General features: G+C 45.1%; 1 protein-coding gene across 1 annotated transcript in view; it reads right to left on the bottom strand.

Moving 5' to 3' along the window:
* Positions 1 to 17500, bottom strand: part of angpt4 (angiopoietin 4) — a gene marked incomplete at its 5' end in the record, with an annotated part of 83393 nt that overhangs the window by 6262 nt on the left and 59631 nt on the right. The window contains 3 exons of the mRNA XM_083661653.1: positions 264 to 348; positions 4124 to 4245; positions 7713 to 7868. Coding sequence (XP_083517779.1) covers positions 264 to 348; positions 4124 to 4245; positions 7713 to 7868 — 363 coding nt within the window. The remainder of the gene's footprint in view (positions 1 to 263; positions 349 to 4123; positions 4246 to 7712; positions 7869 to 17500) is intronic.

Here is a 17500-nt window from a genome sequence, read left to right as displayed (position 1 = left end):
GGTTTTAACTTTTACTTTGGCGTGTGACCCCCCCTCATTTGTTACTTCCTGTTTGCAACAGGAAGTCATACACCAAAGTAAAAGTTCAAACAATAATGAACTAAAACAAAGGGAAACAACACAAACTACATGAAGCAAAAAGGACAGAACAAAAGGTGCATCGCTGAGGGGGGAGATTGTGGTTTGAACCCAGGAAGCACTAACTAATCACTGAGACACCGTGCGGTCCCAGATCATGTCCTAATGTCATTTTACTGTCGTACCTGCAGCCTGTTCTTCTCCTCCTTCATGTCCTCCAGCTCTCCTCTCTGCTGAGACTCCAGCAGCTGAACTTTACTCTCCAGACGACTGAGAGAGAGAGAGAGAGAGAGAGAGAGAGAGAGAAAGAGAAAGAGGGGGGGAGAGAGAGAGAGAGAGAGAGAGAGCGAGAGCGAGAGAAAGAGAGAGGAGAGAGAGAGAGAGAGAGAGAGAGAGAGGGAAAAGGAGAGATGAAAGGATGACATTGAGATCTTCTCCACTATGGAGCTCTCCATGGTGCTGAACCTGTGTTGAGTCATTTTGGCCACTAATGAGCCATTCGTGCCCATTTAGTCGGCCCTAATGACCTAATTCATAAATCATAAATCAAAGTTCTCAGCAAGAAGACACAACCGAGGATGAACTTTCTTCTGCAGCTGAGGAAGTTCAAGGTGCCAAAGGCAGCGTTGGCACTTTTTTATACCTCCACCGTCGAGTCCATCCTCACCTCATCCATCACCACCTGGTATGCTGCTACTGCCCGCAAGGACATCTTCAGACTGCAGCACCTCATCCACCGTGCTGAAAAGGTGGTCGGATGCAGCCTGCCATCCCTTCAGGACTCATCCAGGACACTAAAGCAGTCTCTGAAAAATCATGGCTGACCCCAAAGGCACCATACCACCACATTTCTGTCAGTTTAGGGGTCCTTCACATGTGAAGAAAAATTGAGAACCCCTGGGCTACAGCACAGAGAACCCGCTTTTTCGGCGGATTGTTGAAAGGCATTCTGGGAAACGTAGGAAATCTGATTGAGATCGAAGTAGACGAGGCAAGTTGAGGGGAATTCCGTACAGCAAAAAAGTAAACTGTAACACTTCATCACATGGCTGATGATATCTAACAGTGAGTGGAGGACTTTCTAATGCTCCTTTAACTGAGCTGCAAGAGGGAGGACTCCAACCCAAACAGTTTGTACAACAAATCTGTCTGTTATGGAGCAGACCCTGGAACTCCCAACTTCCTCCCCATGTTGTTAGAGAAGAAACAAAGATGAAGCCCAGCCATCACTCTTCCTGCCTGTACAGACTGCAGTCCACTTGATCTGTGTAGCTCCACTAGCAGAGCAGCTGCTGAAAACACACTTTAGCTAAGACGCGTTGGCTCCCGCTAATTTGCAAATGCTTCCGCCTACTTGTCTTCTGTACTTCACAGAGGTAGAAAGTTGGTCCAGCGGCTGGGATTAGCTGAAGATGAAACATGCAATATCCTGGTTGCTAATGTGGTTCCTCCTCTGGTCATTAAGGGCACCTGTTCAGAGGGAGGGGAACTGGTTGGAATAGCGTGAACCTCCCATGTGCTATGTCCTACCAGTGAAGCTTCCTCTGTCAGGTGAAAAGAAGCGGCTGGCTAACTGCCCATGTCTCGGAGGAAGCATGGAGCCAGTTTCGGCTCTCCCCAGATCAGCAGAGGGTGGAGCAGCAACCAGGATAAATACATTAAAATTTGCACTAATGGGGGATAAAAAAATCGTGAAAAAAACAAAAAACAAACAGCAGCTCTTACTCACACACACACACACACACACACACACACACACACACACACACACACACACACACACACACACACACACACACACACACACACACACACACACACACACACACACACACACACACACACACACACACACATGGTCTGGTGTCTGTCATTCCCTCTCTCTCTCTCTCTCTCTCTCTGTGTCTCTCTCTGCCCAGCTCCATCTCTCCCTTTCTCTCCACCTCTCCCTATCTCCACACACACACACACACACACACACACACACACACACACACACACACACACACACACACACACACACACACACACACACACACACACACACACACACCTATACCCTCTTATTCATTTCCTCTTGCAAGCTGCCCCCCACCCATGCACACACACACTCTCAAACACTGTGTTTCATCCTCTCTGTTTGCATTATATCTGTTACTGTAAACACAGAACACACACACACGATCATGACTCCACGTTTCACTCCGTCCAACTTCAGCTCACTATGAAAAATAGTGAAAATATTGTGACTCCAAATATTGTTGTGTCTCGCGGCAACAGCTGTGTGGACATGTTTCCATCATCTGTAACGACCGCTCGCACTTCAGATCATCTCACTGTGGAGTTGTGAAATCACTGATAAGGCGCTTGGTGTGTTTTCTCTCCTGCACAGAGCAGAGGGCAAACTCATTTTTAGGTCAGAGGCTTTTAACAAAAATGTGTTGTCAGCATTCGTCTGTCTCAGGGGGCAATGGAAGCAATATGTATAACCGCTATTAAGGCTGAGTGTGGCCCATAGCTCTTCTTGGTGAAACGGACCACCTTAGTCGAGTCCGAGACAATTCCAAGAGCAGCTGAGTCCTGTTGCACCAGCTGTGCGTAAGTTCTCTCAGGGTGCAAAGTCCACACAAAATAACACGTTGAAACTAATTAGTTTGATAGAAAAGTCGATGTGTTTGGTTGCACCACGGAGATGCAAGGTTCATCTTACAGTAGCTACACTGGCATACTAACCAAAATATTGTTGGAGAAAATGTCGTTTTCTTCTTCGGTGGCCAATCAGTGAAAGGCACTATTCTGGATGGGATGTTTATTACCGTGTTGTCAAGCTAAATAGAATGAAAGCAGTCGAGCTGACGACCGTGTGGGACAAGGTTGTTGCCTATCGCAAATTATTTCTTTCATCATTAACACTAACAAAATGATAATGCTATTGCTATTCGTTAGGTTCATAGACTGTTATCTGTGGTGAGCACTCTTTTTTGCATTGTAATTTAGCATGTTATGATCCTCTCAGAAAATAAAGTTGTGTTGTCAATCACTGTTTATTGTTGTTTTTAATGCAACATTATATTGTAGCTGGCTCTTATCATGCTAAGTGTGTGCTAAAACAAGTAACAAGTATCCTTGTCCTAATTTTGTATTTATTTCTCTTAAATGTAAAGAGCACTGTTTCCATAGCAATAATGTATGTTTTTGCCTAAAAAAAGAACACCATCCTCTCATCAATTATATCAATTTGACACCATTTTACTAGAGTGATTTTCTTTTCTGTGCAGATTTATTAAGCACCTAAAAATGTGGATAATTGCCATTGTTCTGCAGTACTGTACTTTCCCTACAGAGGGCAGACTGCAGTACTGTACATTCCCTACAGGGGGCAGAGAGGTGACGACCAAAACACTGAGCCCAGCCATATGGAGCTCCGACTGTGATTGCGAAAGCCACAGGAAATGAAAAGTAATTTGGTCATCTGCACTCTCTGTTGTTACAGTGGGTGAACCTACTGTAGTGGAGCTGGGTTTTCTCTCCACCTCTAACGTTACACACCTGGACTGGAGTTCTGTTCCTTTTACATCGTGAGCCGTGCACTTTAACACTATAAAAAAATCACACCCAGGTGTTGAAGAAAGTGGTGCAGGTTTGCGCGGGTCGGACTCTTCTCCCCCACCACCCTCTCTCTGGCACTGTGCATGTGTGTGTGTGCGTGTTTCACCGACATTGAGCCACTTTCTGTCTCTGTTCACATCAACGCTCTCTCTCTCGCTCTCTCTCTCTCTCTCTCTCTCTCTCTCTCTCTCCCTCTCTCTCTCTCACTCTCTCTCTCTCTCTCTCTCTCTCTCTATAGAAATGGCTACACCTGTAATGCGTTACAGTCAGCATGGTTTCAGTTTTTCTGCAGTGAATGTCAGGAATACCAGGAATAAATAAATATTCCGGGAATGATCTGGTAAAATAGAGAGAAGTACAGTCGATAAGACAAATGCATGGAAATACGTGGAAAGCGATCAAGACAAACAAAGGCTCGAGAGAGAAGTTTCTCTACCTGTTCTTGTCTCTGAGCTGGCTGATCTCAGACGTCTGCAGCAGCAGCTCCTTCTCCAGCTTGTTGGTGGACAGAGAATTCTCCAGGAGCTGGATCTCCATCCTGGACGTCTGGTTCAGCACCTGGTGGAGGAAAGCACAGCTGCTGTCAGTCCGCTTCCCATTCAAATGACTCAAATGTCTCACCCGTCACCAACCCCATCACCAGAGGAACACCAGGGATACGTCCAATCTCAATGTGAAACTTGAAAACTTCAAAACAGCTGCATTTGCCGTGTCTAAATAGTCGCCAAATAGTCATCCTCTCCCTCGTCTTCCTCGACCCCCGGCAGCTCGAGGGTAGCGTTACACCTGGCTGCTCCAGTAAGGGGAGATGAAGAACGTAACTCCCCATGAGTAACATTAGTCCTCCACAACTGAATTGAGGGTAACATTAGTGAGGCTAGCATCCATTCCACGCACGGTCCAATCAAACTCCCCAAACGTTATGTCCCGCCTCTCTATCGGCTTGTTGTCCAATCAAACGTTAAATGTGACTTACGGTTTGAAATGTAGTCTTTGGGAATCTAACACGGCTTTCAGGTTACGCCCTCCAACCAACCACCCTGACCACAACACCCTTACTGGCCACCGCGCTATATCAACATCAGAATATAACATTCATATACACATATCTAATAAGCCACATCTCTTTTGGTTCAGAAGCGTGATGTTCTACCTATCTGTGGATTGCAGAAATGTACAATGCCAACCGTTTTATTGTGGCGAGCTGTGACGCCACAGAGTACAAACCTTTTCAACGTGTGTTCTGAGTTTGTTTGTGTTGTTGACCATCATCAGTGGAGGTTTTTAAACCTGATATTTGCATACTGTGTTGGTAACTGCAGCATGGAGAAACAACTTGATGCTGCTCTGACTTTTTCTGAGTTCAAACAAAAAACTTAAAACATGTCTGCTGAGCAGCAACAAAAGGCAGCAGCATCTTGGGGGGATTGCAGGTGTCTGGTAAGTTGTTACTTTTGCAGTTTGATGATTTGGTTTTTCCCATGGCGTTGGGCCAGCAGCCTCGCCGGGGGCAGTGGGCGCAAAAGTCAGGACAGTCAGTCAGTCAGTCAGTCAGTCAGTCAGTCAGTCAGTCAGTCAGTCACTGAGTCAGTCATGGACATTTATTGAGTTTAGTGGTTAAAGTAGTATGTAGCTATTCACCTTATTCTTTGCCCATACAAGGACGCTTCTGCATGACGTCATTTCTTTCATAATAGTCTTTCCGGTTTTAAACACGGAAGTAGAGTACGCCTACCGCAGTCATTTAGACTTGCCAAAAATCTGTTTTCAAGCTAAAAAAAAAACTGTTTTAAAGTTTTAATATTTGTCAGTTGAGAACATAACATATATGTGACCAGTTTATCAGAATAACGCCTATTGGAAATCCTTAACAAGCAGCGAGGACCGGGAGTGCTGACTGTGCTCACACTGGTCGGACTAGCTATCTGTCAATGGTCAACCCTACTACTGGCAGTGAGAAAACACTGTCAACGTTCTTTTATAATTAACGTTAAATGCCGACCGGGTACAGCCATCGGCTCCTCGCAGCAGTAACGTTATGAACATGTAACTGAAGTTGGCCGCAGTGTAGCTTAATTCTGAATGTTGCCGAACTTCATTCATAGTTCATACTGACGTTTTATTTTGAAAATGGCCGCCAACTAGCGTTGAACCGGAAGAACAAATACGTTGCGTCGAACGCGGAAGAGAGAAAAAGTGGGCGTGGTGAATAAGGTGAATAGGAATAGGGAGGTGCTAGAGTCGGGATTTGAGGGGTGGGTAGGTGAGTGGCTATAGGGGGATATGGGTCTTTGTTTGGGGGTGGGGGGTAGTAGGGGGAGTGGCACTTAAAGGTCTTGTTGCCTACATATCCAAGGGATGTGATGATCTCCACACAGGGGGCCATGCTTTTTCCAAAACTCTGTCTCCTGCAGGAAATCTCTCCGTCCACCACTGACAGACTATTGATCAGTCTCCGTCCATCTGTTCATTTCTTTCCCGTTTCCCAGACAACACTGACTGATTGCACTGATGTGTCCAACTCTTTCAAAATCACACGGACTGACCCGTGATTACAGGTCAAAACAAAATCACACGGACTGACCCGTGATTACAGGTCAAAACAAGATGGACTGACCCGTGATTACAGGTCAAAACAAGCTATTAGGCAATGATTGGCCCAGAAGGAGATCGCATCATTATGTGGGGGGGCGGCCATGTTTGTTGTTGGCTTGTTCACTCTTACAGTCTGACTCTGAGTCAAAACCTGATTTTCTTAAAAGAAAGAAAGAAAGAAAGAAAGAAAGAAAGAAAGAAAGAAAGAAAGAAAGAAAGAAAGAAAAATAAATGGCATGACTTGTTTTAATACAGTTTGTTCCAGGAATTATTCCAGAAAATATTTGTAACATTTCAACACTGTATGTTTCAGATTCTGTTTGCTTCCCGTTCCACACACCTGATCCTCATCATGTTCCACACACCTGATCCTCAACACGTTCCACACACCTGATCCTCATCACGTTCCACACACCTGATCCTCATCATGTTCCACACACCTGATCCTCAACACGTTCCACACACCTGATCCTCATCATGTTCCACACACCTGATCCTCATCATGTTCCACACACCTGATCCTCATCATGTTCCACACACCTGATCCTCATCATGTTCCACACACCTGATCCTCAACACGTTCCACACACCTGATCCTCAACACGTTCCACACACCTGATCCTCATCATGTTCCACACACCTGATCCTCATCATGTTCCACACACCTGATCCTCATCATGTTCCACACACCTGATCCTCATCATGTTCCACACACCTGATCCTCATCATGTTCCACACACCTGATCCTCATCATGTTCCACACACCTGATCCTCATCATGTTCCACACACCTGATCCTCAACACGTTCCACACACCTGATCCTCATCATGTTCCACACACCTGATCCTCATCATGTTCCACACACCTGATCCTCAACACGTTCCACACACCTGATCCTCATCATGTTCCACACACCTGATCCTCAACACGTTCCACACACCTGATCCTCAACACGTTCCACACACCTGATCCTCAACACGTTCCACACACCTGATCCTCATCATGTTCCACACAACTGATCCTCAACACGTTCCACACACCTGATCCTCAACACGTTCCACACACCTGATCCTCATCATGTTCCACACACCTGATCCTCATCATGTTCCACACACCTGATCCTCATCATGTTCCACACACCTGATCCTCATCACGTGGAGCTACTAAATGATTCTGAGAATATGTATGTTCATGACTCGTCACATATTAACTCCATATATAATCTGTTAAACTTGACAAAAGCTAAAGAGCTGAATTGTTTAATTGTCAACCAATACGCTGTGGAAATGTGACAAACACTCTGTAGATGCTCTGTAGGTGGACAATCCAAATAAAGTGTTGCCAAATTCGGTCAGCCTCATGAGGCTCCATCCATCCACCCATCCATATCCTCTCCCCCTCGCTCAGAGGTTAGCAGTGAGCCAGGTTACCTTGGCCTCGACCACATTGAGTTTGCGTGTCTGCTCCGCTGTGTGTGTGAGGAGGTTGGTTCCGATCTCCAGCATGGTGGCTGTCTGGTTGTGGACTGCATGAGTCTGGATCTGAGCCAGGTCCGGCCTCACACTCTTCTGAATGAAGTTCTCCAACTGCGGACAAAAAAAGAAATACATGGTGACATTATTAGTTAATGGATAATTTCAGTATTTTCCAACCTGGACCCTATTTTCATATTTGTTTATGTATAACTATAAGTCATGTGAGCAGATTTCCTTTTGAAACTGGTGCAGTAGTGACATAGATGACTTCAGTTGCTTTTCCCACATGGCCCTCTTGCCTCGACAGCCTGCACGTACGTCCACTAAACAAGATTATTTTTGCACCGGACACAGGCTCAGATTGTTATTGTAAACGAGAGGGAGAAAATGAATGCTAGTATTTACCTTGCAGCAGAGAGAATAGAGTATGCTAAGATGGATTTGTCAGAAAGGGGGGACAGAATGAAATGATAGAGGGATGAAGGGAAAGAAAGAAAGAAAGAAAGAAAGAAAGAAAGAAAGAAAGAAAGAAAGTTGACAAGGGACTGTCAGTGTTGAAAATGGAGATGCATGTGAAAGGAACCCTGCATTTTAAAATGCACGCATCCCAATTTCCAGCGTGCCTCGCTGCTCGCCTTGCTCACCTTTGAGCAGTCGTGCGCCGCGCGGAACCACCAGCTGCCTTATTATAGTAGTGAGATATCTTCAAATTGGTGAACTTAGTTGTGTTTCAAGTCGATCAGATCAAGCGCACCCAGAGTATCACACAGTAATTGCCCACGTACAACATCTCCAGAGGTCTGGGATATAAAGACCCAGGTCTCCCTCCATCTCTGGGAATATCAGCCCGTGCCAACTGGCGGTGCCATGCCATGTGACCTTGAACCCCTGACAAATAAATAATCCATCCACCCCTCTGCCTCCGCTTCCCCAGGATATCAGTGGCACTGAGAGACGCAGGCGGTTGATAAATATACCACTGGACCAACAAAAAGACTGTCCCATTGGGGATGTGGGTGGGGGGGGGGGTCACCATGCGGCTGTTTGATGACGCACAGGGGGGTGACTGAAGCCTGAGACTCACCATCACTTTTCTCAAACCCATATCCCATCAAGAAACGAAATTATATTCATACTTTTTATTCCTTAATTCATGCTTTGGTTTCTTGAGGGAATACACACCACGTTTTTGAGGGTCTTGATCAACTGATCAATCAATCAATCAATCAATCAATCAATCAATCAATCAAGACTTTATTTTGGATTCAAGGTCGTAAAAAAGTATCACGATACCGGTGGCAGGACCCTTAAAGTGATACCGAGGGTAATCCATTAGATTACTTCATTCAATATGGCAATTTTTTTTCCTGAGATAATCCTTCCACATTGTATGCATTTCTTTGGATCAGAAGCCACAGCCACAGCAGTATAGCCATATGTTCTGGTGTCTTCTCGGCACGCTGCACTGCCACCACTACGCTCGACTTCACCACCACAGATCGTACGGGTTGTATTTGTATACAGTCCATGGTTGTAGCTGCTGTGGTAGTGGTGGGCCAATCACATGTCACATTCAATCAAAGATGCTTGCGGTCATTGGCTGCGAGCAAACGCATACAAATAGTAGCCTAATGTATTCTAAATCTGCACAAACAGGTGCGTGACGTTGGTTTTGGTTTTCGTGAACTGCACTTCCCACAGACTTCTACACTGCTCCTCTTTACTTTGTTCAGTCACGGTGGCATCATCAGAGATGGGGACTTGGGCTCGAATTTGACTTGAGATTTGGGACTCGTGAACAGTCTTCACAACTTGTACTGACTTCATGCCTGGCTGCATGGACCTGCTCTTAGCTCGTGTCAAAAATAGAGCAGATGCAGAAACTGTGGCTGCAGGACGCGAGGCGAACGTGACACCGATGCGGCCGGTGTGATCGCTCTGCCTTAACAATGGTCCCCGCCGTAAGCAGACCAGTTGGCATGCAGCAGATGATGGGAACGCTCATCCATGAGAGACTTGGAGAGACCAATTGACTTGGACTTGTGACCAAAGACTTGGGACTTGGACTTGCAAAAAATGACTTCTGAGCATTTCTGATGCTCATGCGAACTATGCAGTTCTTGTGTTTATCACAAACAAACTGGAAACGTAAAACACATCACTTTCACCTGAACTGGCAATAGGTTGAATCACTGTGATGTTCCATCAATCAGCGAAGGAGAGAAGAAAACTGACAATTATGACTTTTTTTGGTCTATGTTCTCTATTGATTTGTGTTGATTTCTTTTTACCCCCTCAGAAATTAGGTCCTGGTTTTGAGCCAATAGAGTCAGCCAATTTCTCTTGTAATAATGACTACAACAAGATGCTGGAAGAGCTTAAGAACAAAGTCAAAGACAAAATGTGGTGCAAAAAGCTGTATAAAGTGTCCAGCTGATCGATGCTGACTGAGACTGTTTGGCTGAAATGTGTGAAAATTGAAAACAGACCGCGGAGTCTTTTTTGCAAAAGTGCTGCATATTATTCCAGCTCCAACAGTTAGCCTATCGCTAATAGTCTTTTTTTCAATGCTTATTCTGCTAACGCACAATGTTATCCACACTATAACCTTATCATAGGTCAATCCACATGCTCGCTGGAGGCAATATTGCTCATTCCCACTGCACAAATAGGCTACAGTTAGCCATGTGTTATTATGTTTAGTCTGTCTTAATTCAGATTCAGATTCAGATTAAACGAGCATATTGTTCAATCAGAAACTGATTGAATGTGTGGCGAGATACAGATCTCAGCAGCCGCACATTTTAAGTGGCCTTTTAGGAGGAATTTGCGTATGCAAGTAAATTAGGCAAACCTGGCGGAGGGAACAACAGATGCCGTGACGCAACGGCGAGCTAATCAAAGCTAATCAAATAATCAAATGGAGAGAAAGTAGCCATAGCTGGAACAAACTGGGTTATTTTGCCTGTTCCACTTCCTCCAACGCTGCTCAGATAAACCCTGATGAAAGCCAAAACCTCCACCTGGCTGTCGTATGGTCAGACCATGTCTCTCCCCAGACTCAAATATTACGTTGAATCGATGCGCTGCGCTCCACATAGTTACTACATAGTATAGTCTCTGCCACTTCGCAGCCCCGCTCTGCATTTTCCAAAAATTCAGGTTGGGTGGGTGCGCCTGATCGCTAAAGTCGTTAGTGATTGGTGCGTTCAGGATTCTGTGCAACCAATCACTGGCCAAGGATTCCAACACCAGTTTGGAGCGAGCAGTGCCCCAGACCCAGAGAGAGGTCTGCAGCATGCAGTAACGTAGTGTATCAGTGTAAGAACTCTCAGGGGTCTGGTGTTGAGACTAGGCCAGACCAGGAGAGAGAGAGAGAAAGAGAGAGAGAGAGAGAGAGAAGAGAGAGAGAGAGAGAGAAAGAGAGAGAGAGAGAGAAAGAGAGAGAGGGAGAGACAGAGAGAGAGAGAGAGAGAGAGAGAGAGAGAGGGAGAGACAGAGAGAGAGAGAGAGAGAGAGAGAGTGGAGGGAGGAGAGAGAGAGAGAGAGAGATGGGAAGAAGGGAAATACATGCATACATTCTGTCACTGTGTTACTTATGGATGGAATTACTGTATAGTGAAAATAAATGATTCCCTGCTGGGGACCCCCTGGAACACATACACATACACACACACACACACACACACACACACACACACACACACACACACACACACACACACACACACACACACACACAACTCTCTTATTCATTTTCTCTTGCATGTGTGTGTCTGTGGGAGAGAGAGAGAGAGAGAGAGAGAGAGAGAGGGAGAGAGAGAGAGAGAGAGAGAGAGAGAGAGAGAGAGAGACAGAGAGAGAGAGAGAGAGAGAGAGAGAGAGAGAGAGAGAGAGAGAGGGGGGGGGTGATTGAGACGAATTGAAACAAACAAGAAACCCAAAGTTCAGCAGGTTCTTTTTTTTTGGTCTATTTTTTTCTCGGGTCCCCTGAGACACAATGTGCTGACTTTTTAATTGACCCTTGCTTCCTGCGTTGGATTAGAACTGCACACACTTTCTCTCACACACGCACGCACGCACACACACACACACACTCAGAAAGACAGATGCACAGAAACGCACAAAGGAACTGGCATACTTTTATATGAGAGCACACACACAAACAAACACAATTTGCACCCCCCCCCCCCCCCCCCACACACACACACACACACACACAATTAGGAGTTCACAAGCTTGTGCATGTGCAGCGTGCTGTGGGACAGCCCGCGTAGAGAGAGGGGGCTTGTTTCGGAGCTGCTAACTGGAACCACATGTTGGCTCCTCTGTGATCTGGCCCTCCGGGGGACTCTTTAGGGGGACGGACAAAAACGGCTCCGATAAAACACGGCTGACGCACTGGCTAGTAGCACCGATAGGGATCTGGGGTAACAAGTGCAGCGCTGCTCACTGGAGTGTGTCTGGATCTTCTGGGCTGAGCCTCTGGTCGACTGTCTGGAAAGCTGCCAGCATCACCCAGTATGATGAGATGATGATATGAGAATGGAGTGATGATGTGAGGGAGGAGGCTCTAGTCTAAATGACAGTCACCCAATCATAGAGGCCATTTACACCTGGCATTAACATGCGTTTTTGGTGATCAGATTGCAATCAGATTGTATTTTATAACTTGAAAGTACAGGTGTGTAAACACCCCCAAAACGCATTGAAGAAGGATTGCAATCTGATCGGCCAAACCACCTCCGGAGGTGGTCAGGGGCGCATTGTGACAACATTTAACACAAGTGTAAATGCAATGCGTCCTCTCGAAACGCATACAGCAACTGCCATACGGAAATACATAATCTTCATCTTCTTTGCAGTTTCATGGCAGTTGGCGTCCTTAAATGTTGCCTTACCGCCACCTACTGGATTGCTAAAACTACATTGCAAATTACGGAAATACGTCCTCGCGCGCGAGTGTTTATCTAGTTAGCACAAAGAAAGAACAACACAGCCAGAGCTAGCGTTAGGCGCTAACGTTAACAGCAAGAAAGGAGAACTAACGCTATGGATGATATTGACACTTGTGGATGGAGTCACAAGGAGACCAAGTGCCTGCTTTCAATTTGGTCTGAGGAAAGTATACAAGCTAAACTTGGCAGTGCATATCCCGACCGACCCATTTATGAAGTAGTGGCTAAGAAACTGGCAGAGAATGGCCACAACAGGACCTGGCTACAATGTCAGAGAAAAATGAAACACCTGAAACTGGCTTACAGACAGGCCAAGAACAAGAACAAGTAAAGTGGCAGAGGTAGGGCAACGTGTCCTTTTTATAAAGAAATGGATGCAGTGTTGGGTGATCGGCCATCGTTTTGTCCAGGTGAAGGGGAGGGATGTTCACTGTGCATTTGAGCTTAACAATAACCTCTATTCCCTGTGCCTGTATGAAACATGCACGCACACGTTCAGGGGGCGCGCGCGTGATGACGTTTGAGCTGGAGAGCAATCGGATTGCAATCTGTTCACCCAAAACACATGTTAGTGCCAGGTGTAAATGAAATCAGGCTAATGTTCTATACATTCTATAATTGTTAACAATTAATTGAACAGTTTTGATGGGGGACCCCTGGAACCCCCTCAACAACCCCTGGGTTCCCAGACTGCACGTTGAGAACCAGTAAATCAGACCTTCAGTCAGTGAGCATCGAAAGATAAACATCCAACAATATCACACGTTTTCACCCAACATTAATGACATTTTATATCGTACAATATGTTATCTATTATTGATATTATTTTGGCCAATATCAATAGTTACATCATATCCTGTGTGTTAGCAAAATTTTATTATTATTATATTATATACAGTTAATATACTGTACATGCTGCCTTCTCTCTGACCTGCAGGCTTCTCTCCTCTGCAGTGTGATTGAATGGGACTTTGAGGGACTGGACTGGTCTGATATGGATCTAGTGTTACAAGTCAACTGTCAGCCACTGGAGTGAGTCTGTCTGGACCAGCAGCTCTGTTACTATTGAAAGTGTTGCTGCTGAAAAACAAGCAACATAGTTTTGCTGGTGACCAGCAAAACCTTTGGTGGTCTTGCTGGTCAACTTGCTGGTTGAGTGTGTTTAGGGTGTGTTTTGGGTAGCAAAACACACTCTAATAAGTCTCTCTAAATAACTTGGGTATATGACTTAATGTTGCTGCAGGATAGAAAATATCAGCAAAAAGTTTTCAGAGATTCAGTCAAACCTAAAATATCTAGACACAAGACTAGAGTTAACAGTTTTCAAAGCAGTGACATGTAGCCTACAAGTCCCAGTAAAGACCAGTAAAGTTATCCGCTTGCGGGTTGCGCCATTAGATAATTTCTCTACATGAGTTGTACATGAATCTGAAGAGAAGATGTAAAAAAAGCATACAGCCTCCTTGTAAAGCTTGTTGTTTGTCCACAGTGTGGCTCTCTATCAGAGCGCCCAGATGTTTTGGCTGAAGTCTGAAAGTGTTGTGAACCGGCAGCACACTGAGCCAAACCGCCTGAGGCTTCACTGTGCAGCTGTGACTCAGGAGGTAGAGCCCCTAATCAGAAGGTCGGTGGTTCGATCCCCGCCTCCTCCAGTCTGCATGTTGCAGATACAATAGTGAACCCCAAATTGCTCCTGATGGCTGCACCCTGCGTGGAAGCTTGCTGCCATCGGTGTGTGAATGGGTGAATGTAAGCATTAGTGTAAAGCGCTTAGAATGGTCGGTTGGTTAAAGCACTGTATAAATGCAGTCAATTTACTTCTGAAACCCCCTCTCCTCCACTTGACAGGGTAAGACCTCTCTGCATGGCGCATGTCTCTCTCTCTCTCTCTCTCTCTCTCTCCCTCTCCATGATTCATGGCTCTATTTCTGTCTATTTCTCTATGCCCCCCCCCCCCCCCCCCCCCCCGTAAATTATAATGCATCAAACTTGAAAAGTTCAATGGAAATGCCAAAATCCAATCAAATCTCCCTAATGTGACAAACTAGTTTTTCTGCTCACTTTTTTGTGTTCGGTCGATAAAGAAATGATGTGATGAATAGTGAAGGAAATACATTTGTTGAGTAAATAATGACTCGCTGGTTAGACATCATAATAAAGAAAAAACATCGCATGGATGCATAACTGGGACGTATCCTCAGTGATGTACCCTGGGGTCATAGGATGTTTCGGGTCTCGCAACATCATACACCCTCGCCCAGGTGACCCAGCCGGGGCTGGCCAAGCCCCAACTTACGTCCCAGTAGCTACCCACGGTCAGCCCTATAGGGAGGGTCGAAGGTGGTCATGTGGTCAGGGCCACTCAATCCACTGCTCCGGAACTACTCTGCTGGGACCGGGGGAGGGAGAGAGCTCTGGTACGTAGAGGGACCGGGCTCTGTGGGTTGCCACCCCGCCGGGCTCCTCCCTCGTCTCACCAGGTCTACAACCTGTGCGCTGCACCAGACTGCCCCGCTCCAAACATCTCATTCCGAGGTGATGGTATCTTGGTGGACACCATGCAGTACCAGTACTTGGTGGCACTGCAGTCTCCACTTGCGGCTTGAATGGCCCTCCTAAAAGGCCTCTCGATTATATTGATTCATTGGAGGTGCTACAGTTGAATAAAACATTCAATGCCATCCATTCATTTTCCAAAAATATTAAAGGAACATGCCACCTTTTGGGGAAATTCGCTCATTTGCCAAAAAAAAGTTGTACTTTTTTTATTACATTATTATTATCATACCGTGCTGAATGCACGAGTCACAACATGTTCATAAGAGTACGAGAACGTTTTGGCGTTGTTGGAATGTGTATTTGGTGACTTAACGGGGCTAGGCTAGCCCATTCCACAGACTACCAGTCATTGTGCTAAGCTAACAGCAGGAGGGCGCGTAGCTACTTTTCTTACTGCATGCACAGAGAAGAGAAGGGCCATCGATCTATCTTCCCGTCTTACTATCGGGACATAGGCTAATCTCCAAAAAAAAAATTTTTTTTTTTTTTTTTATTAAATCCACAAACATTCAAGGGTTTCTAAAACGGGGATAAAAAAATCACGATAAAAATCTAAATGCTGATTTATATCTAGAAACTCTCAGCCTCATCACATTCGGTGCGAGTCATAAGAATGAGATCTGCTGACTGAGTGATAAGTGGGAACTGTTGGACTCACGACACTGAACACTGATGTTATTTCCCCCAAATCCCACTCGTCACATATTTCCCCTCGAGCGGAGTCATGTAAAGCGTGGAATCGGTCCACTTTCCACACGTAAAAAAGGGCACGAGTGTGTTCTTAAACATTCCTTACTTTACCACGATGGTGCAGGACAGATATATCGGCTGTATGTAAGTGATGCTGTGTTTTTACACCTGCCACAGTTTGCTTGGACGTTCCCTTCTTAGCTTCCCTCGTAAAACTGAGCCCATGTTTTCAGTCTGCACACCTCAAATGTTCTGTTTTTAGCGGGCGGTTTCTAAATTAAAACACTGAACCATGAGGACATGTTAGGTAAGTTCTTCATGGGGGATTTAACGGTATCATGGCAAGCAAGCATCCTCATTACCGGTTGGTTCAAGAATAAAAATGACCTATAGGGTGCATCTGAATTGAGAGGGGTTGCACTAGTAGCGACAGTGCAGGCTGCCAACAACAATGACAAATAGTGTAGGTGTGTAACACACCTAACTAGGGATGGGCATCGAATTTCGAATTTTCGAATAATCGTTGTTATTATCAAGGTCGACTTTTATTATTGAAAGTCGAAATTCGAAAAAAAAAAATATGTTTTTTTTTTTTTTGTGAGTGAAATGTTCCATTGTCTCCCCTGATTCTAAGTATAGTCAAATCGCTTGGTTTGAGCAAGTAAAACAATTTTTATAAGCATTTTAAGCAAGGTTTATGGAAAAATGAATGGCGGATGAAATCCCATGAAGAGGGAGAGGGGGTGACTTTGGCACCCCTTTGGCACTCAGACCTGAGCCTACTAAATATTTAATGAACCACTCATGATTGTCAAAACTGTTTTTTATTTTCGAAAATGTCAATGTCATGTAACATGTTCTTTACTTCAGTGGTGCAATGCTTGTTTGAGCTAAAAATCCACAGCAGAAGCTTTTTCTATTAATTAATAAAGCCTTAGACTTAGAATCAGGGGAGACAATGCAACATTTCACTCACAATTTTTTTTTTTTTTTTTTACATTTTTTTTTTTTTTTACATTTTTTTATTTATTTTCGAATTTCGATTAAAAGTCGACTTTGGCCAGCGAATTTCGAATAGTGTTTTTACTAGAAATGCCCATCCCTACACCTAACGTGTGTTACGGGTCCCAAGTGTGGTCCCCGATGAACAGATGGCTTAGGGTTTAGAAAAGTTTAGAAAATGTTCTCTCACTACAATGAACTACTATGGGGAACATCACGCATGAATACATTATTGGGCTCATTGAATCCACAAGAGTCTCAGTGGTTCAGTCATACTCAATTCATGCAATTCCAACACCCCAGTATGCAGAAATATTCAAATATGCGGAAAATAATATATGTATACTACATGCAAAACACTGCATGGTTTTATGCCCCCAAAAAAGCATGGGTTTACAGGCGCGCGGGAAGCTATCTCCCACGAGGGGGTCTGAAGCATCTACTCGGACTTGCGCGGAAGCGCGCCGCGCCGCGCCGAGCACTTTGCGCGTGCACGTGTGAGGTGCGTGCGCGTGCACGTGCGAGGTGCGAGCA

This window comes from Poromitra crassiceps (genome assembly GCF_964638095.1).
Source record: "Poromitra crassiceps genome assembly, chromosome: 27".
NCBI classification, from domain to species: Eukaryota; Metazoa; Chordata; class Actinopteri; order Beryciformes; family Melamphaidae; genus Poromitra; species Poromitra crassiceps.
The sequence above is the reverse complement of the archived record's forward strand: the minus strand, read 5'-3'. Positions and strand labels throughout refer to the sequence as shown.